This window comes from Vanessa atalanta, chromosome 23 (assembly GCF_905147765.1).
Source record: "Vanessa atalanta chromosome 23, ilVanAtal1.2, whole genome shotgun sequence".
Lineage (NCBI taxonomy): Eukaryota > Metazoa > Arthropoda > Insecta > Lepidoptera > Nymphalidae > Vanessa > Vanessa atalanta.
Window position 1 is genome coordinate 8,215,052 of NC_061893.1, and position 23,651 is coordinate 8,238,702.

Below are 23,651 nucleotides of genomic sequence, written 5' to 3' on the forward strand. Positions count from 1 at the left end.
AAGACTAGAATCAGATATATTTAGAGTTATAACATTTATGTTAATTTTTTTTAAATACTTTGTGTTGTATTTAAGTACTTATAGAAAACTGGTTTGCCGTTTCGTGATAGGATCGAATCGCGTGCCTTTTAAGCCTTCTCTCAGCCCTCTTTGCTTCTGCGTGTGTGTGTCACGTATGTTATAACTTTGTTATATATTATATAGCCACAAAGAGAAAATATATTGTATAAAATTATTTTGTAACATACAAAAAGAAAACGGGATTGCTACTCCTTAATACAGATTATTTTGTAACTTAGCCAGGAGTGCTCCACCCACCTGATGAGAATTCAATTGTACAAGCCTATTTTGTATTCATTATTATGTTCAATTTGTATTATGAATAAAGTTTATATATTATTATTATTAATAATTCAACACTGACATGACAATTCAAAAGTGCTTTTATGAGCCTTTTTGACTAAAGAATATTTTGATTTTCTTGTTGTTCAAGAAATATAAGTTTATTTTGACGTACACTGCTTCTTTTAATAAAAAAAAAAACAATAATTATTAAAACGAAAGAGGCTTATAAATATTTAATGAAACGGATTAAATTTTAACAACGTATCTGTATGACGTCAAAAATAGTATAGCCAATGAGCTTATGTCGGCAACCTAAAAGTCACGGTGAAGCGCATCCATCAAAGTACGTAATCAAGCATTAAAGCGCTTGAACCAGCAAAAGCAATGTCAAGGAGAGTTGATAAGTTGATAAGTTGACACAGTCGGACGTAAATATCTGCCATTTATTTCTGACCAATGGGATTAGAACAGACGTATGATGAAATATAAATATGGTCTGCCTCATTGATTAAGTAAATTCTGAGGTTAGTAAACCCTCAGAGACTTAAAGAATAATTTAAATACAAGAACTTCAATGAGTACATGCAACACTAAAAACCTTGACCACGCGAAATGGGGGCAGGAATTTTAGCGGCATTTCTCCATTGAATCGCAATTCTCTGGGCGTCAAAATCATCCATAGGAATCTTGCATTTTGTCAGTAGAAGCAATGAGATGACATTATATATTTAATAAAGGTTTTTTAATTGTCAAGTGTTTCGACTGCAAACTAAATAAATATTCATCATAAAGATCATTTGGAATGGTTTGGATTGAATTGGTTCAATTCATCTTGTTCTTCATTTAATGAATGAATGAATTTATTTCTCCATTCACAAAAATATAGTAGCTTATTAGTTTCGTACATTATCAAATATCTGCGGTGACTGGTGCTTAAAACAGATAGATCTTGTACATCAGGTCACCACGTCACCTAAATCCTCAATTGATATAATATTATTTGTACGATCCTAAATGTTTACATATCAAAATTAGTAAAGCGAAATTGCTTAAGAATATAATTATAATTCTTCCTTCTTCTTCCATGATGGGTAATGACTTCAGGTGTACGAACATCGTTTTGAAATGCGTTCTAATACACATGATGAAAAAAATCCAATAATTTTTATCCCATTTGAATTGAACTAGTATTTGAAACCGAAACTTCGTGTTTTATGAGCTACTAAATCAACACATATGTATTATATATATATGTATATAACGATTATATATGTATCTGATCTTCACAATGAATGAAAGTGGAGCACGGCTAAACAATATACCCGTAATGAGTATATTACGCATATTTATAGTATGCTGTAGCGTGTCTCGTTGCGAATTTCAGGTCACTAAAATTAAATTAAAGCGACAGCCTGTATGTCCCACTGCTGGACTAAGATCTTCTCTTTGAGGAGAAGGTTTGGAGCTTATTAAAACCACGCCGCTCCAATGCATGAATTTCGATGAAATTAGACACATGCCGGTTTCCTCACGATGTTTTCTTTGCCCGCTGAGCACGAGATGAATTATAAAAACAAATTAAGCACGGGAAAATTCCGTGGTGGTTCTCTGGGCTTGAACCCACAATCATCGGTTAAGAGCGTGTACTTATCACTGGGCCATCTCGGGTCTCTTAAGTCAGTCCCGAGCTTTATTTAAATATAAACATATTCCTATCGGTATATATAACTTTGTGGGAGGGACAAAATGAGTGTTTGAAAGCATTTAAGATTAAATACTCGTTAGACCGGCGGGTGATATTTATTTTATTTCGATTTAAAAAAATATGTTTCGGTGAATTTCGGTATTGTTGTGTTCGGGTTTGGGTGTGTGAGTCTGTGTAACTATATATACATACATGTACAACATGTACAGCCTGTATATTTCCCACAGCTGTCCTAAAACCTCTCTTCTCTTTGAGGAGAAGGTTTGGAGCATATTCACACGTGGCAGAATTTCGTTGATATAAGACATATGCAGGTTTCGTCATATTTTCTTTCACCGCCGAGCACAAGACGAATTATAACAGCCAATTAAGCATATGGAAAATCAGTGGTTTTGAAACCGTAGTCATCGGTTAAGATGTACGTGTTATCACCACTGGGCCTTCTCGGCTCTCGCTATTATAGATGGTGGAACATGTATGGTTAAAAATTTTATATGGTGCCAATGTCTATGGGATTAGTGACTGACCGTCATACATATCTGCATAACGATGCAATACAAAAAGGTTTATGACAGTTAGTTAACTGTCAACATTTCACGAATGAGAAACGAAGTGATTTCTTATAGAATCAAAGACATAGAGTACTGTCCGCAAAAACATAACATTTGAAACAATATTTTTCCTTGATATTAGTATGTCTTTTTTTATAATATAGGTGGACGAGCAAATAGGCCACCTGATGGACGATGACATAGTATTACATGTAAAGCTACTATGATAAAAAATAGAACCAGTAAATAAAATCTCTCATACAGATGTATGTATTATTTGCTCACATCTATAAAATCAGGCAAAACAAAAGAAATGTTTCAGTAAATAATTCGTACGTTGAAAGCCTTTAGTGGCGTCCCGTTAAAAATCATCCCCATGCATCACTCTGTGCAGTGTTAACCTTTTTACTGACTCTAGGGACGTGACTGTAATTTATCGACACTTTGAAATTTTAATATTAACTTGTTACTCGACTATCGTCTACATTAAATTAAGTATTTTTTTTTTTAATGGAGAAGTTTAGATATAATTGATGATGATGCCTTATTTATTCAAATAAAAAAAATCTTAGTGAATTCCATCTTAATCTTTTTAGCCCAGAAGATTGGAATTTTGGATTTTTGGATTCAAAGGGGAAATGCTGCTAGCATTCTTTCCACCATTCCGCGCTGTCGAGATTTATACAGTAACTATTTTTAATTCATATTTGTATATATTTAAGCACTTAATGTTATTAATCTTTTTTTTTTTTTTTTTTTTTTTTTTTTTTTTTTTTTTTTTTCGGGCGGTAGGTGTAAAATAAACAAGTCGAAATTCTTTGTGCTCCTCATATTTTAATTTGTTAAAAATACAAAATCAAGTTTATAATTTTAATAAATATGTTCATGTGACCCCTTACCGCCTGCCAGCTACTTTACTATAAAACAATAACTGTGCTTACGCTTAATACAAAACTGTGAATTACCAAGTGATAAACTACAACAACACATTGACATTATGGAGTCTATTAAAGTCACTATTGAAGAACTCACTACACTTTTTAACACCAAAATGTCAGAGTTCCAAAGAGAGCTGAAGACTTCTATACCTGCGACGAGCCCAACATCCAACATCAACTCGCAGTTCAATGCTTTTCGATCTTTTGTCCTGACTGCCTTAGAAAATTTGCAATTGCAAGTTGAATTTCTATCAAGGCAATATGATCAGCTTGAAATGCACTCGAGGAAGAAAGTTGTTCTACTGCACGGAGTCGATGAAGTGAGTAAAGAGAATGTTGGTGACAATGCATTGAAAATTATTACTGAGCATCTTAAACTGCCACACATTACTCCCGACTCCTTTAAGTATTGTCACCGGCTGGGTCACACGGTCACTCAGAAGCCCCGTCCAATATTAATTAGATTTAAGGATGGCAGCGTGAAGGACAAAGTCTGGTCGGCTAAGACGAATCTCAAAGGCACTGGGATAACGATGTCAGAGTTCCTTACGAAGAGTCGGCACAAAACATTCTTGGCTGCAAGGAAACGTTTTGGGGTAACAAAGTGCTGGACTCGGGACGGTATCATCATAGTTCTGTCTCCTGATGGCACGCGGCATCATATCTCCACCATGGCTGAACTTCAGGCGATTCCAAGCTCTGCGACTGATGCATCAATCCCGCAAGCGTCGACACTTTCAGAGGAAGCCTCCAAAACCACTAAAGGCATTAATTCTAGGAGTGTAAGGGCGGTCAGGACTGTTAAAAAGTAGTTAGTATACTTGTTATTATTCACGAACGCTATGTTTTATTATGTGGGTGCTTCTGTTTTGTTTATTCCACTTTGTTCATGAATTAGATTTAGTTCTACCCACTTATTGTAAGCTTTTAATGTAATAACTTTGATGTATTGAATTTACGTATTTGATTGTTATTAATATCAAAATTCAATTGTCAAACGTCAAATTGTAAAGAATGGCAAGCGACAGATAAAAAAGATGAAATATTGCGTTCGGAAACATGTTAGCAGTTATAATGATGTAAACATAATTTAACTTTTAGTGTTGTTTTTAATTTATTTATATAGATTTTTTTATTTAGCTACTACATTTAATAATCTTAACGATAGATATATATTTGGATTCGTTTAGTTTAATATTTGCTATTGTTTACGCGTAGTCTGGTTATTGTTAAATATTTGTTTGTAATTTTTTTTTGGTATTTTCATATAGCTGGCGGGTTAGAAGGTGGTTGCTGTCTACATTTATTTATTATATCACAGCAGTTTAGTGTAGGTTTATTTTAGCTCATCTTATTGATATTTATTTATAGTCTATTATATTCATTTATTGTATTTATTTACAATTATTTTATTATTATCAGTATGTCATCAAATATTAGTTTAGATAGTGACTATTTTCTGTCTTTGTCTTCTGATGATTCATCCAGTGATGATAGTTACCACAGTACATTACCTCTTCCGCTTAATGTCGCCATTGATTTTTACTTCTCAGACTGTCTGAAAAATTTTAATGTCATTCACATTAATGCACAAAGTATACCGGCCCATTATCCTGATTTGCTTGCGTCTTTTGACTCCCGTAACATTCACGCCATACTTGTATCGGAGTCATGGCTTAAGCCATGTCTACCTTCTACGTCGTACTCATTACCTGGTTTCAGACTTATCCGTAACGACCGCATTAGCAAGAGAGGAGGCGGAGTGGCGATCTATTTGCGGTCCCACATCCCTTTTGCTTTACTTAGTTCATCACCCCCGTCTTCCTCGGCTGATGCGGCCGAACATCTATTTATTGAAGTTTCCTTATCTAATTGCACTAAAATCCTTCTTGGTGTCTACTATAACCCTACTTCACTAATCAATTACTACCCTTCTTTTGAAAACCTATTAGGAAATCTTATCCCAGGTTACAGCCACGCTATCATTATGGGAGATTTTAACACCTGCTTGCTTAAAGGCGACACTAAGAGCAGGCAACTAATAGACATAACGGAATCCCATAACATGAAAATCTTACCTCTTATGGCAACACACTATTTTCCTGGCTCTTCACCTTCACTTCTGGATCTTATTATGGTCTCTTCTCCGGACTCTGTTACTAAATTCGGTCAATGTTCTGCTGACGCCTTCTCGTATCATGACATGATCTATCTCTCATATAAAATCCGTCCTCCTAAAGCGAAATCGAGAATACTTCTGCAGCGTAGTTTTGGAGGAATGGACCAGACCCGGCTTTGTGACGATGCTTCCAAACTAGATTGGACTGCGGTTATAGCTGCCAAAACAATCGACCAAAAACTTGTAGTTTTTAATTCATTAATTACGCAGCTTTATGATAAACACGCGCCCATTAAACCGATCAAAAGAAAACACCTCCCAGCGCCTTGGTTGAGTGATAACATAAAGGATCTAATTGATAAAAAAAATAAAGCTAAGTTCAAATTTAAATTAAATAACTCTGATTCTAACAGAGAAAAATACAATAAAGCGCGAAATCGCTGCAATACATCGTGTAGAGATGCTCAACGACGCCATATTTTCCAATCTGTCGAAAACGGCGATACAGCAAAAACTTGGAAATTTCTCGAATCTCTTGGAGTTGGTAAATCCTCTCATAATACTTCTATAAATATTGACATTGAACACCTTAATCAACACTTTGCTTCTTCAGCCGCACTTAATAGCGACGAAAAAAGTAACACAATTAATATTATCTCTTCTCATCCAACTCCTAACTTTCCTCCGTTTAGCTTCGCGTCTTTCTCTGACTGTGATGTTAAAAAAAACATAATGTCGATGACCTCGAATGCTGTTGGCACAGACTGTATCAGTCGTAATATGATCATCCCAATCCTTGACATTGTTACTCCTGTGTTAACTCATATACTCAATTTTTCCCTTACCTGTCAAAAGTTTCCTGACGCATGGAAAGATGCACTAATCATTCCAATCCCCAAAAAAAGTAATCCCCAATCAACTTCCGACTTTCGTCCCATCTCTATTCTCCCTTTCCTTTCCAAAGTACTTGAAAAACTAATTTTCCAACAATTTAATACTTTCCTTTACGAACACTCTCTTCTTGATCCTTACCAATCCGGTTTCCGTACAGGTCATAGTACTTCCACAGCCTTAGTTAAAGTCACAGACGACATTCGATGGGCTATGGACAACAAACAGCTCACAATTTTAGTGCTCCTAGACTTCAGTAACGCATTCAATTGCGTCGATCACGATATCTTGTTGAGTCTGTTATGTTCTTTAAACATATCTCCATCAGTGAAAGATTGGTTTCAGAGTTACCTCAGAGGTAGAAGACAACGAATTCGTATCGACGAGACTTTCTCGTCATGGTGTGAAGTTCGTGCTGGGGTACCTCAAGGTTGCGTGCTGTCTCCCTTACTTTTCTCTATCTTCATTAACTCGATTACTCATGTTATTTCTTCTCTCTATCACATGTATGCAGACGATATTCAAATATATCAACACTCAACCCTTGAGAACCTGCCTAACGCAATTGCTGCTATTAACAGAGATCTAGTGGCAATTTCTAAATGGAGCAATCAGTATGGTCTTAAAATAAATCCTACCAAGTCACAAGTCATTGTTATTGGCAGCCCAGCTATGACTGCAAGAATTGATTGGGCGAACATTCCCCAAGTTGTTTACAACGGCACTAATATATCTTACTGCTCAACAGTTAAAGACCTTGGCATACATCTAGACCAAACACTTTCCTGGTCAGAACATCTAACTGAAATTAGTAAAAAAACATACGCGTCATTGAACTCCTTGCGACGTCTACAAAAAGTATTACCAATTCCTACCAAAACTATGTTAGCAAGCTCCCTTCTACTATCTATTCTCGATTACGCGGACGCAAGCTATCTTAATCTAACCGAGGACCAGCTTAATAAACTTGAGCGATTACAAAATCTAGCTATTCGGTTTATTTTCGGTCTCCGAAAGTATGACCATGTTTCAGAATTTCGTTCAAAGCTCAAGTGGCTCCCTATACGCCGTCGCCGAAACTTGCATACTCTCTCTCTTCTGTACTGTGTGTTGTTTAATCCGACCGCTCCTTGTTATTTGAAGGAGAAATTCGAATTTCTTGGAGATCAGTATAGTATACGATCATCACGAAGCCTCATCCTAAAACTGCCCGCCTATAGCAGTAAATATTATAAGCAGTCCTTCACAGTGCAGGCAATAACACTTTGGAACAACTTACCGCTAAGCATAAGACAATCTAAATCACTACAAATATTTAAAAATTCTCTGAAGAAATTCTATTTGGACTCTAATAATGATGACATTTGAGATACAGTTATTTAATATCCTATTATACTTTCTATTATATTTATTAATAATATTATATATATATATATATATATATATATATTTTTTTTTATTACATATACTATATAGATATATGTATGTATATATGATTTATCATGATTTATTATGATTATTAGTATTTTTTGTATTTATGTATCTGCTATATTTATTGAGTTGTATTTGTTATTATTCCATTATGTAAGTTTTTACTGCACCACCATATTGCCGTCTTCCATACACATTATTCCTCTAACCCAAAGGTTGTCTGGAAGAAATGGCTTATAAGCCATAAGACCGCCTTTTGCTTGGCCAACTTCGTTTTAAAGACTATATATATATATTTTTTTTTTTTATCATTATGTATATTTGGTGTGCAAAAAAGAGTAAAATAAAATAAAATAAAAAAAATATTAATTCTTATTTTTATATATATGTTAAATGATATATACCCACATAGAAAATCTTAATATAAGATACTTACTTGTTAATTCTTATGCCATATGAGAAACGTCGTCTCTGAATTACATTTCTCCAAGATTTAATACTCTCTGGTTCTGAGGCTGATCTGATTAAATCTATATTAAAGATTGAGGCGTAGATTTTTGCAGATATAAGGAAAGGTATATTTCTTACAATCTATGATCGGTCATGTCAATTTACCGTCAGATGGACTGTTTGCTCGCCCTGCCTACAGTATAAAAAAAACCAAGCAAGTGCGATTCGGACTCGCGCTCGAGAGAAATAGAGAGTTTTTTTTTTCATACAGATAAAGTTATTATTATACCCTAATATATTGGTTTTGATTCTCTTTGCGAATGCATGAGCAAAAAATACGGACTAAACGGCCAAATCTTTTGATTGCGTAGACATAGGGGTTTGATTTTTGCACAGCTCCAAGGAACCGCAGACTCAGTATTTGGTATTAATTTCAATTGCATTCATCATCAACAACTTCAACGCGTTCCCGAGAAAAAGGGTTTCGGCGAACATACAGACGGATAACAAAGTGATCTTATACGGGTTCCTTTATCCCTTTAAATGTACGGAACTCTATAGATTATACAAATTAAACACGCGAAAGTTAAATCCTGCTTGTCTGGTTTTGAATAGGTAATCTTCAAATATAATCCACGTATTATGTTCATCGGACCATCGCACTTATACAAATACATACAAATATAATATATACACGCAGACGCTTTTGATCATAGCGTTAATTAAAATATATTTATACATTTTGCTCATCCAATATACTATTAAAAGTGTTTTTAAATATAAAACGAGTTCTTCATAAAATCATTTTAAATTGTACATTACGTATTAAATCTTTAACGCGATAAATTTTATAATAACATGAAATGAAACTTTAAATGGTGCGTATAAATATCGTTTCGATATATTACTTGGAACGACACTGATTTTAATATTTATTACTTAAATAAATAAAGATATATTGCGTAATTACTTATATGAGTTTTTTGTCTGTTCATGTAACTAACGTGACGTAACTAACTTATGAAACGTGTACAAACGTTTCATAATTATAATTTGCCTAATTTATTTACAGCTACTTTTTTTTCTATTTATCTAATGTAGATCGGTGGCCTGGCAAATTGGCAAAATGATTGTAATTGGTCACCAGTGACTGTAGACATTTGATGTATAATATATTAATACAGCCGAGATGGCCCAGTGGTTAGATCGCGTGCATCTTAATCGATGATTTCGGGTTCAACCCAGGCAGGTACCACCGAACTTTCATGTGCTTAATATTTGTTTATAATTCATCTCGTGCTCGGCGGTGAAGGAAAACATCGTGAGGAAACCTGCATGTGTCTAATTTCAACGAAATTCTGCCACATGTGTATTCCACCAAGCTCCAAGCCTTCTCCTCAAAGGGAGAGAGAAGGCCTTAGCCCATCAGTGGGAAATTTACAGACTGCTAATGTAATGTAATATATTAATGATTCCTTATGTAACCAATCTGCCAGCAACCTTGGCAACTAAGATGTTATATCCCTTTGGTTAATCTGGCTCACTCGTCTTTTAAACATGAACATAATAGTATTAAGAATTGCTCTTTAGCTATAGAAGATATTTTGAGTGGTTGGTACTTAGTCACGGGCTTGCACACGAAGCTCTATCACCAAGCAAACTAATTCCGTTTTGTAAAACAGCTGAACTATGTATAGAAGATGTTTTATAATCGATTAGTGTAGGGCTTAGGATATTTTAAAGTTTAACCTAACCTTGAAAAAAACTTTAAACTCGAGTATATAGTATATATTTGTTTGTTGAATCAGATGTATTAGAAATCAATTAATTAGTTTACAAATCAACTCGGGTACGTGAAAAATCTGAACAGTATTTAGTACATTTGTCTTAGCACTATGTTTCATTAAACGACAATTTTTATTGGTGGTTACTATTATTTAACTAGTCTCTATTGGTAGTTTGGTTCTATCCACTCATCAAATATTCTATCACTACGAAAAGGTCGAATGAGCCAGTATACATGCACGAGGGACATAACATCTTAGTTCTCCAGACTCTAATGTCAATGAGCGATAGAGATCATCACCACGAAATGGTATTTGTTAGGCATTTTGGATATTGCTAGCGTATAGCCCCGGCTTCGTACGGGTGCAGTTTATTAAAAAAAACTTATATGATACAAATATAATGACTACACACCATTCAGAAATAATGTTGCTTTTTTTTTAAATGAGTTTATTAGCTCCGGTGTCCATACATACATACAAGTTACCTTTACTTATTTATAATATAAATATAAATAAAAAAAGGTTTGATATGTTTTTTTTTTGTACAATTGTGCTATTGATGATATATACAATATATTTAAGATTATTAAATATATGTATATATATTTAATACCAACATTGAAATAAACACGACAGCATGGAATGGCGGGAAGCTAAGTAAAGAAAAGCTGCATTTGTACTGTTGAAATTCCTTACGTCTTGAGGGAGAATGAACCGTCTGTCAGATGAACAGTGGAGTAGGACGGAGGCGGAATGTACCATGTTTAATAATATTTCTCTTATATGCTACTAGTTTTTGCTCACGGTTTCGCTCGCGTTTTAGGGGTTTTATTAGACATAAAAATCCCATCGTGGAAGAATCCTCGGAGTTCAAGATTGCGTCATATTTAATTTTAAGAAATTAGGTGCAGTGATTTGGCTGTAAACAGCAACAGACAGGCAGACACACAAACAGAGCAACTCGCATTCATAATATGTATATAGATAAAACATGACATTTGTTTCATAAATTTCAAAATTATCTTAAAAATCATTGATACATAAGAAATATTACTCAATAATTATATATATTGATACGATAAAATGGGTTGAGTTCGTGAGTGTGTTTGTTGATCATAATATATAAAAAAATTACCTTATTTATTTATTTATTGACTCCTTGTTGCACCCAAACATAAAACTAAAAATTACAATTTTGCTACGCAAAAGTTGCATGAGGTTCAACAGGCGGATTTTCTAATTTTAATTCTCTTTTAAAAATTTCCGACAGCTTACAATATATTTAACTAATTGCTATTTATGTATATGTAGGTTATTAATAATGTACTCACTTATCATCAGTAACTAATTACGGTACTCGTGAGATTAAAATATGACAAACGTCATTATTGTTCTATAGAAAATAGGACACGTACGAAATAATGACGATAGTACATAGACAGTTTGGAAAACATTGAAATGGCGTTGGTCGGGTCGTGTTGCGGGAAAAGAAGGTAAAGACGCCCGACAGAAATAATAACTTAAACTGTCCGAAATATGAATAGGGTTCTGGGCTAGATTGAGAGAGGAAGAGCCTGCCTACCGATGGCGTATGCGTAAGAGAAAGGGAAGCCAGACAGACGCCGTGACGCGTTACGTAACGAAGCGCTTTACCCTCTCATAAGAAGTTATTCATTCAATAATAACCGGATGTTACCCAAGAGGAAGTAGGAGAGGAAGACTATTAAAACTATGGGAAGACTTTAAGAAAGTTACAGGTCCAGACTAGATACGCATATGAAAAGCTAGAATTAAATGGAAAGCCTTTGAGGAGGCCTTTGTCGAAACACAAGCTGTTACGAGGGAAGAATTACCAAATGCCGAGAAAAAAATTATATAAATTTAAATTTTTAAAAAAACCTTAAACATCCCGTTTTATATTCAAATATTTCGTATTTAGGTTAAGTTAAGTAGTGATAAAGGCTTATTTTATTTTATTTTTACATAGATTTATGTTATGTACACTTATAATAAAAATATTAGTTTGTCCTTAGTCTCAAAAACATCGATAAAATTTCCCATGTCACATCACTAAAGTCACTGCACGTCTATGGCAATTTGTTTTACAAATGTGTTTGTTTATATGTAGAATTCCACTTTTATAAAAACACGTGCGCTTCTGGAAATATTATTTTTTTTCACACGATTCATAGATTACTGTAAAAGGTTTACAATGTCTTGTTTGATTTACGTTCCTATTAACTTACGTTGATTATAACTGAAGGACTCGAGTTAAAAATCGGGTCTGTATTTAGTTTACAACTATTTTTTGTATTTATCATCTTGTTTTGTCAAAGTAACTTTTTATAGGAAGGCAGCATAGGTAGGCGGACGGTCAGAATTAAACTGTTGACGCTGTAAATAATAACCATTCCTTACATCACACCAATACGCTACCGACCCCGGGACCTACAATTTTATGTCCCTCTCATTGGCTCACTCACACTTCAAATCGAAAGTTCTTCACATTGGCTCACTCATATTTCAAACCGAAAGTCATTGGGTAAATAAACACAAATTAAGTACGTGAAAATTCATTGGTGCACGCCTGGGTTTGATTATTATCGGTTAAGATGCACGCGTTCTAACGGGGCCATCTGGCACTTTTAAATGACCATCTCGGTTTATTCAAAAAAAAGAACTTCTATTGATATCATATCAAAAGACATGAATAAGTTATAATTCTTAAAATATAGTCAAATTCTCAACAATACGTTTGAGTTTTTAAGTAAAATGACAAACGCTTGCAGCTGTTCCGAATGAGTTTTTAAAAGTTAGTATCGTTGTGTGTGGTATAATAATACTGAAAACCAACTTGGAAATGCAATCCCTGTATTCAATGTAATATTTTTTGCATTAGTACGAAATAGGAATCGATTTCTGAATCGCGCTAACGTTTGGTTCAGAGAATTTTGTATAATGTCGTGAAATTTTATTGGGTTTATTTTTTTTGTACTTTTGTTATTATAAAGGAAGGTAGATGTGGTGGTATTATGCATGTCTTGGTAAGGTAGCTCTAGGCGGCGGTAACCACTCACTATCAGATGGTTTTGTCCACCCCACTACATATTAAATAAAAATAGTCAATCAATAGGTGGTATTATAAATTTATTTTATTTTATTTATTTAAATACTTTATTGACCACCACAAAATAAATGGGACAAAAGGCGGACTAAAAGCCTGAAGGCATTCTCTGCCAGTCAACCTTTAGGTCAAACAGAAAACCATGAAGGCGGTAATTAATAATTAATTAACAATATATAACAATATATGTACATACATATATATTGTAGCGTATTTAGGTGTATGCGTACGTTGAAACGTCTATGTTTTGTCTATGGAATGATTTTGACGTATGACGTACTTCCTTTTCTCTCTTCCCTTCTGGTGTGAGCCGCGGTAACGTGTGTTATGTGAGTGCGCCGCGCTTTTGAAATTAGCTTGTGTAACGGACTTATCCTTCTCCTATAATATCACCCATCCCTTTGGCTGTGTTCTTCGAGTGTATGAAGACCAAGGGAGCGCTCCCAAGAAGAACGTGTCTTCACCGAGCCCAGAGTTTTGAGGTAACACCCTTTTATACCAAAAATACAGTCCACTTTTCTCTCGCGCGTACATTTTGGTCCTTCGAGCCGGATTTGAGATTTAAAATTTAGTGTAAATCGGCGATTTTGTGTGTTTTAAATCGCGTGTTAATACTTCAAAATCATTCCATGGAGAAACGGATAATACTTTCGTTAGGAGCTAATGTGTAATTTAAAATAGTGTTAATTTTTTATTTCGCTTTACAACATTACGTAATTTATATTAATTGCGTATTATTTGCATTGTAGAAAAGTGTAATTTTACATAAAAATAATTTAGTCGATTATTTTTCGAAGTACCTTCATATTTTGTGATATTGTCGGTCGATGCGCAACCGCACAATATAGACCGGACGTGTCGTGTTATAACGCTGTCGAGTTAAAAAGTTTAGTATTATATTATTTAGTGTCATAATAATTGTGTTTGTTTACTTAGGACAACTTGTTTTTTAGTTTGAATTTAATATAAATCTTATTCCTTAGCTAGTCTCGTGTTTTGTAAAATAATAATTGTATTGTGTTAAATATGGATTTAAATCAATTATTATTTCATAGAAAATTTCTCGTTAAGCAATTAGACCGTATGTTGCATTACGAAAGTTCGGATTTAGTTGATGAGTTCGACGCGAGTTATGGTGATTTAGACTTACTTCGTTCTCAGTTTGAAGAAACACAGACTAAAATCGAATCAACTTTAATATCTCAAAAATTATTTGTAGAATCCGAACAGGAGGAAATCCGTGATAATTTTATGGACAAAGTGATCGATATTCGTGCAAAGTATAATAAATTCTTAAAGCGTAAGTCAATTATTGAGCGTAGTGATAGTGATAATAATTCTGAGCGTAAATCTGATTGTGGAAAGTGTAGTGTTCCGAATACAAGTGTTAGGTTACCTAAGCTGCCGCTGTTAACGTTTTCCGGTGAATATTCAGAATGGTGTAGTTATTTTGATTTCTTTAATTCAACCATAATCGGTAACAATAGTTTATCGGACATACAAAAGTTTCAATATTTACGTGGAAGTTTAAAAGGTGAAGCATACAATTTAATTAAATGTTTATCATTAACATCCGATAATTTTTCTGTAGCCTGGAATTCCCTTGTAGAAAGATACTCCGATAAACGTCGTATCGCAAATAAATATATGGATGAATTGTTGAATTTAACTTCGTTGCGTAGTGACATAGACGTCAAAGGTATGAAACGTTTAAGAAATAATTTGGTAGAAAATTTAAGTGCATTGAAGGCTTTAGGTTTTCCTACCGGTGAATGGAGTTTTTTATTGCTTCACTTAGTGTTAAAAAAATTAGATAGTGAGTCGAGACGTCGCTTTGAATTGTCCTTATATTTAGCTTATGATCGCGAATATCCGACATATGTTCAACTTCTAGATTTTTTAGATAAGCAAATACGTGCTTGTGAAGCGTCGAGTCAAGGTTCGATGCGTAGGGTGTTGAGTGTTAAGAGTGCTAGCGGGAATAAGTATGTTTCTTCTTTTACAACCGGATTTAAAAATAATAATGAGTGTGTAATGTGTTATTCTAATCATGAGTTGTATAAATGTCCTAAGTTTTTACATCTGTCTCCGTATAATAGATCGAAAGTGGTAAAGCGAAATAAATTGTGTTTTTTGTGTTTATCAGGTAATCATGTTGCCTATGAGTGTAAATCAAACTTTAAATGTGACAAGTGTGTAATGTCACATAATAAACTCTTGCACTTTAAGCAAGATAGTGTGAATGAGAAAGAGTGTTCTCGTGTTCGTGAAAACGAAAGTGGTGTACGGCGAGTGTCTGGCGAGTGTGTGAATGCCAGCGGAGAACAGGCTGTGGTGTCCCTTAAAGGCTCTGTGTGTGCGAGCTCGGGAACAGTTTTGTTGTCCACTGCCGTGGTTCGAGTGAGGCGACGTGACGGCTCCTGCGAGATGGCTCGCGTGTTGTTGGATCCCGGTTCACAGTCGTCGTTCGTAACCTCTAGTTTCATTCGTCGATTAGGCTTACCGATTCGGCAGGTGTGTGTGCCAGTGTGTGGTCTCAGTATGTCTAATGTGTGTAAGGCGAATGGTGTCGTGTCGTGTGAGATACTACCTGAGAATAGTGATGATAATTCTCAGATTGTATCATGTTTAGTGTTAAATAAAATTACGAACTTTATACCTAATGTTTATGTTCCTATTGAACAGTGGGATCATTTAAAACCATTAAAGCTTGCCGATTCAAAATTTAATATTCCATCTAAGGTTGATATTTTGTTGGGCGCTGAGGTGTTTCCCTCTATCATAAGAGACGGTCGTGTCGTAGGTGCGTGTGGGGGTCCCTATGCTATCAACAGTGTGTTTGGTTGGTTGGTTATGGGAGAGGTGAGAAATAAAAATATAAAGAACCTGCAGAAGGTATCTATGTCTAATTTTATATCTGATGAAAACCTCGATTCAATTTTGAAAAGGTTCTGGGAGATTGAATCAGAACCAGTTGTTGGTTCTTTTTTAAGCCTGGAGGAGAGGCGCTGTGAAGATCATTTTGTTTCAACTCATACTCGTGAAAAGAATGGGAGATATAGAATTAGACTGCCTTTTAAAACTGATCGACCGGACTTAGGTAATTCGCGGGATATCGCTTTGCGGCGTTTATTAGCTTTGGAAGGAAGGTTAAACAAAAATGAATTATTGAAAAGGGCATATAGTGATTTTATGAAGGATTATTTGGATTCGGGTCACATGGAATTGGTTAAAAATAATTTGGATGTTCGTTATAGGCCTAACTACATTCCACATCATTGTGTTATAAAAGAGTCTAGTTCAACGACTAAACTACGTGTTGTCTTCGATGGTTCTGCGAAGTCGGGTAATGGCGTGTCGCTTAATGAATGTTTGTTGGTGGGGCCTAAGCTTCAGAAGGATATTGAAACTATTCTTTTGAGGTTTAGGTTACATGAGATAGTTTTTGTAGCGGACATAAAACAAATGTTTTATGTTTTTGTGGCGAGATTCATCATTTGATTCGGTTCGTGAATATAGACTTCGAACGGTCACGTATGGCCTCTCTTCTTCTCCGTATCTCGCAATACGGACCTTGCAACAGCTGGCCTCTGATGAAGGTCACAATTATCCAAATGCTGCTAAGGTTCTTGTTAACGATATCTTTGTCGATGACATCGTGAGCGGAGCAGCAGATTTGAAGTCTGCACTAAAATTAAAGGATGAACTCATAGCTTTATGTTCTCGTGGGTGTTTCGAACTTCGCAAGTGGGCAAGTAACAATCCTTCTGTGTTGATTAATATTCCTGAATGTGATAAGGAACTTAGTGTGAATTTTATTGCAGCAGAAGATGAAAGTGTCATCAAGGTGTTGGGTGTGCAATGGAATCCACAAAGTGATGTGTTCCACTATAATGTTAGACTCGATTCGTGTGAGTGTACCAAACGAGCAGTGTTATCTCAAATTGCTAAGTGTTACGATCCCTTAGGGTGGTTAAGCCCAGTCACATTGTTTGCTAAGTGTGTGATGCAACAATTGTGGGTGCGTGGTTTATCGTGGGATGAACCTTTACCAGTTGATCTTAAAAAAGTGTGGTTACAATATACTAATGAGTTTTCAGTCTTGTCGAGTGTGAGAATAAATCGATTTGTATCGACGACTGCAGCTTCGATTGAGCTTCATGGGTTCTCAGATAGTTCTGAGCGTGGTTACGCTGCTGTTGTCTACTTTCGGGTTACTGCTGCTAATGGACGCAGTGAGACGTATTTACTTATGTCGAAATCTCGTGTTGCACCTCTTAAAAGGATTAGTATACCACGGTTGGAGTTGTGTGCTGCAGTAATTCTATCTCGTTTGATAAAATATGTTATGAACGTGTTCGAAGATAGAATAAAAATCGATAGAGTTTTTGCGTGGACTGATTCTACTATCGCTTTGTCCTGGATAAAGAGTTCATCTCATCAATATAAAACTTTTGTGGCTAATCGAGCCAGTGAGTGTCAGTGTAATGTTAGTCCTGAAAATTGGTTTCATATTGCTTCGGTTCATAACCCCGCGGACGGTGCTTCACGAGGAATGTTACCCTCAGAGTTACTTTTATACAACCTTTGGTGGCAAGGGCCTCCTTGGTTACGGGATCAGTGGCCTGTGTCTATGACTAATGACATAGGGGATAGTGAAGTTAATATTATAAATAGTGAAAGGCGTGTTATTAAAGCTTTTGTTTGTGTGAATGACATTGATTTTGATTTGCTACATAAGTACTCAGATCTTTCTAAGCTAGTGTGTGTTACGGCGTGGTGTTATCGGTTTAAAGTTAATTGTTTAAATGTTGAAAAAACTAAGTGTAATTATATTACAGGGTCGGAGTACAATTTAGCGTTATTGAATTTGATTAAGTTAGTTCAAAGAAATGAGTTTAGCGATGTGTTTAATTGTTTATCAAAAAATAGACCGTGTGCAACTGGTATACAAAGGCTAAAACCCTTTATAGATAGGTCTGGCATACTGCGTGTTGGCGGGCGGTTGTCTAATTCTTCGTTGAATAATGATATAAAAAATCAAATTATCTTACCTAAAAGAAATCATCTTACAAAATTAATTATTGATTATTATCATACAATCTATTTACATGTTGGTGTACAAACATTACAATATTTATTGCAAAGTATTGGATACTGTCAGCTCGTAGTATTGTTTGAAAAAGAGTATTTCAGTGTATTACTTGTTTCAGAAATAAGCCGAAAGCTGTGCAATCGCTTATGGGTGATTTGCCTTCTTTTCGAGTGGATAGGTGTCGTGCTTTTTTACGTGTTGGTGTTGATTATTGTGGGCATTTTATGATAAAACTAGGTACTCATAGAAATGCCAAACTTTATAAGTCCTATGTGTGTTTGTTTGTGTGTACGTGCAATCCACTTATAGTTAGTGTCAGAATTAACAGCTGAAGCCTTTATTGCTGTTTTTAAAACGATTTTGTAACCGTAGAGGTGTGTGTACGGATGTGTATTGTGATTGTGGTCAAAACTTTGTGAAAGCGAGTAGAATGGTATGTGAATTTAGTGTCTTGCATATTTTTTGTAATATCGTGCAGCATTATTGGCAACGATGGAGTCAAGAGTATCTCCATACGTTACAACAAAGGTCCAAGTGGACAGAGTCACGGAACAATGTTAAGATAGGCTCATTAGTGGTCCTCAAAGAGGACAATTTACCACCCTTGCAATGGCGTCTCGGTGTTATTGAGAATACGCATCCCGGCAAGGATGGTGTGGTTCGAGTGGTTTCTGTGCGCACTGCACAAGGTGTTTGCAAGCGTGCAGTTGTTAAAGTGTGTCCGCTCCCGGACAGTGAATAATATATTTTTATATTTTAGTCAATAATAGTATAGTTTAGTTATAGTGTAGTGTAGAAGCCGTCCGAGTGTTTATATTAGAGTGAGTGACTCTAAGGCGGGCGGTATGTAGCGTATTTAGGTGTATGCGTACGTTGAAACGTCTATGTTTTGTCTATGGAATGATTTTGACGTATGACGTACTTCCTTTTCTCTCTTCCCTTCTGGTGTGAGCCGCGGTAACGTGTGTTATGTGAGTGCGCCGCGCTTTTGAAATTAGCTTGTGTAACGGACTTATCCTTCTCCTATAATATCACCCATCCCTTTGGCTGTGTTCTTCGAGTGTATGAAGACCAAGGGAGCGCTCCCAAGAAGAACGTGTCTTCACCGAGCCCAGAGTTTTGAGGTAACACCCTTTTATACCAAAAATACAGTCCACTTTTCTCTCGCGCGTACATATATAAATCAATATAAAAAAGAAACATATACATACCCATATAGTATCTATAAAATAAATATTGATCTATACTGCCTATAGTAAAAACATATATTTAATATAACATAATAATAATAATAATAATAGTGCAGAAGTAATAAGAGCAAGGGGCTTTCTGACAATATGTGCTCACGTAGACGAGTTTTAAAAGTAAATTTAGAGTTAGCTTTTCTATTATGTTCGGTAATTATTTTTCTTTAAATGAATACCAAATATAAGGTATGTGGTCAGTGAAAATATTAGAACAAAATAGTATTGCAAATAAAAACTTTTTTGACAATAGATTTGCAAAGGAAATCCAAGCCTATGGGGCCTAGAATCACGTAATTTGGCAAGAAGCAATGTATAAGAATTACATGCTCTCTGCGCGAGTCCGACTCGCACTTGCCCGCTTTTTAATAGACACACGGATATAAACATTATGCAATAAGGCGCACGTGGCCTCATTATATATAACACCTGCTTTGTAATATTTCGAAGCGCTGTCAATTGACAATGTAGAGGCAACTGGCAGACAATTTCTTGGTTCTTCACAATTAATCGATCAATTAAAGTCTGTGCACGTCATATAAATATTTTAATTAAAAAAAATACATTACTATGAAAGTCAGTAGCCGTAGATGCCTTTTCAATTTTGTCTCATTTTCAGCGTCAGATACAGACTAGCGTTTGGCTATTAAAAGTTATCTCAATTATTACTAATAATAATCGATGCTGTGATTTTTACGTCGTTAGATGGCATTGCGCTATTAATGCTCTCAATAGTTACAGATTTAGGAAACGAAGGTGCGCACCCCAGGTAACATTATTATCGACGTGCATTAGTATGAGTGACGCTCGTACCTACAAGATGTCTTAGTGTGCGTGAGACAAAGAGTAAAGTCAGCAAAAAAATACAAATTGGATTATATTCGTTAAGTTTTATTTAATTTAATATTGAGGGATACCTTCGTTAGTGAACAGATCTATACAAAAAATATTCAGAACTGTTTATTAATAGTAAAATGTTTATTAATAATTGCTCAAGATTTTTTTTTTAATCTTAGAGGTGGCAAACGATCAGGAGGCTCACCTGATTGAAAGTGACTACCACCGCCCATGGACATCTGCAACACCGGGGGCTTGCAGGTGCGTTGCCGGCTTTTCAGGAAGGAGTACGCTCTTTTCTTGAAGGTTCCCAAGTCGTATCGGTTCGGAAAAACCGCCAAGATGTTTCAAGACCATGGGTTCCATCATGGTGCGGAATTATTATGAAAAATTTTGTTAGAAAAATAATGATATAAAAAATTCACCTGATGGTAATGGAAATTTAGTTTTTGTCCATCCAGATCGTATCAGACCCATTCAGAGATCTCGATCGTGCCAACCACCAATCAATTTATTTAAGGGTCTTTCGAGATGGAATCGATCGAAAGACAAATTTATATGAATTTAGCAAAAATATACCTCGTATTCTCGTTTCTATCCTTGATTATATTTTCACAATGATAAATAATGTACGACTCAAAGTACGTTTATTTAAATTCTTCTTACACGACGAGTGTATAAAATATTTATACCGGTATAAATCAAAGTCGATATTTTTCTCAGCGTGTTGGAGTTTTGATCATTATTCAGTCAATTTTTTTAGAAAGGTTTTAGTGTAAAATATTCATACGGATACATTATTTCAGAATAGTTAGATTTCTATGTCATACGCTGAGTAAACTTTATATATATATATTTCTGGTATTATTTGGCGGACGAGCATATCGGCCACCTACCTTGGGAACTAAGATGTTATGTCCTGTGCCTGTGATTACACTGGCTCACTCACCCTTCTAACCGGAACACAACATTACATACTGTTATTTGGCGTTAGAATATCTGATGTGGGTGGTACCTACCCAGACGGGCTTGCACAATGCTCTACCACCAAATGAAATATTACACACATAGAGCAAGCATCAAGTATTATTTACATACTTGATGCTTGCTCTATGTGCCCATCTTGGTAGGTGTCAACCACTCATATATTCTACCGTAAAGCAATGCTTAGTATTGTTTGGTTTAGGTGTGAGCCATTGTAACTACGGGCACAAGCGACATTTAATCTCAGTTCTAAAGGTCGATTTCACATCGGTTATGTAAGGAATGGTTAATTATTTTTACGGCACCAATTTATACGGGCCGTACCACCTAACATCAGGTGGCCTTTACTATAAACCTGAAAAAAAAGATGAGCGTAGCTTAACTATTTGTGTTAGGTGAAGGAATAATTAAGAAGTTGGTTGTGACCACGTACTACTGTGTGAGGCTATGAAGTATTCATTTTCATATAAAAACAAATTCATCAAGAATGTTTTCAAGCAAATAAGACGGCATCGAAAGCGGTTTATGAAAGCGGCGAATATTACAAGATCGTTTCAATTATTAACAATATGATATCCGTTCGGTTGATTGTTTTGGGAGATCTTAAAAACGAGTCTCTATTTTGCCAACGAAAAGGGAATATCAGAGATGCGTAACGATTTTATTAGGGCAACGTTCCTCGTGCGAGCGAAACTATTATCTTATATAGCATTAGCAGCCCGTAAATGTCCCACTGCTGGGATAAAGGCCTCCACTCCCTTTGAGGAGAAGGTTTTTTTTGGAGCATATTCCACCACGCTGCTCCAATGCGGGTTGGCGGAATACACATGTGGCAGAATTTCGTTGAAATTAGACACATGCAGGTTTCCTCACGATGTTTTCCTTCACCGCCGAGCACGAGATGAATTATAAACACAAATTAAGCACATGAACATTCAGTGGTGCCTGCCTGGGTTTGCACCCGCAATCATCGGATAAGATGCACGCGTTCTAAATACAGGGCCACTTCGGCCCAGTGGTTAGGTGATAACACGCTTCATAAACACCTAGACCCGCGTTATGCCATTCTGTGCCTAATCTCTCGCTGCACTGTGACAGTCTCATTTCTGCTAGAAAAGAAAGTGTGTGTTTGTTTATATACTTATACATTTGTGATCTATAATATATACATATATACTGTGTAAATCTAAATATCGGAATAGTAAAATAATTTTAGATTATAGCATGATATAGCGCCGTATTAATCTATAAATCGTGGACACTTAGCCTTAAATCCGTCGGTATAAATAATACATGATACTGTTCACGCCTGCAAATTCGAGAAAAAAACGGAGTTTTTCTTTTTTAAAATAACCTTTGCAGGATTTAGTGTTCGTGCTACGATATGTGTGTTTTTATCGTTAAAGTGAATGTACGGAGACGTGATATCACTCGTTTGTATGTATTTGTGTTCCAGATTTACGGTTTTGTTTAGACGTGTCAGATATACTTAAACAAAGAATTTTATAATAAAAACAAATTTAACGGACTTAAATGTAATCGAGGGCTCAATTTGTTCTGAATTTCTAATGAATGAACGAAACATTATGAAGTTATCAGAACCACTTCGGGTTCTTCCGAATTCTACGATGCGATACGAAATTTTATTATATTTAAACAATATCGCAGATTAATCAGTCTCAACAGACGTGAAATATGGTAATAAACATAGGAAACACTATCCAGAAATTATCGTTGGGGTAGCGATATTATCATAACACGCAAGGAAGTACAGAGGATTGGTTGAGAGAACGCATGACGGCTTAAAACAGTGCCGTTTTTCGTCACGGTATACGAGGCGATACCCAAGTTGCAAAGGCTTGGAGGGTGAGTGAGCTAGTGTAATTACAGGCGTTTCGTAGCGTATTGGAGATGTAAGGAATTGTTAATATTTCTTATAGTGCCATTGCCTGTGGGCGATGGTGACCACTTACCATGATCCCATTTGCATTTACCCAAAATGTAAAAAAAATAGACTTCTAAAATATTATTATGAGCCGTTATAACCGCTGGAGATTATAAATAAATAAAGAGAAATTGAAAAGTAAAGGATCTTCATACAAGCTCATTGAAGTTCCACTAAATTCTAACAGTTACAAAAAATGATTGAT

At 35.5% G+C, this 23,651-nt stretch overlaps 2 protein-coding genes across 2 annotated transcripts in view; one reads left to right on the plus strand and one right to left on the minus strand.

Moving 5' to 3' along the window:
- LOC125073023 (alpha-2Db adrenergic receptor) overlaps positions 1–23,651 on the minus strand; it is a 364,824-nt gene that overhangs the window by 22,757 nt on the left and 318,416 nt on the right. The window lies entirely within an intron of this gene.
- Positions 3,599–4,513, plus strand: LOC125073025. Its single transcript, XM_047683699.1, has one exon. It carries the CDS (start codon positions 3,599–3,601, stop codon positions 4,349–4,351), a length of 753 nt encoding a protein of 250 aa, XP_047539655.1. The 3' UTR covers positions 4,352–4,513.

What these genes read in the sequence shown, in the direction of transcription:
- LOC125073025 (XM_047683699.1), top strand. Translation starts at nt 3,599, where the DNA reads ATGGAGTCTATTAAAGTCACTATTGAAGAACTCACTACACTTTTTAAC.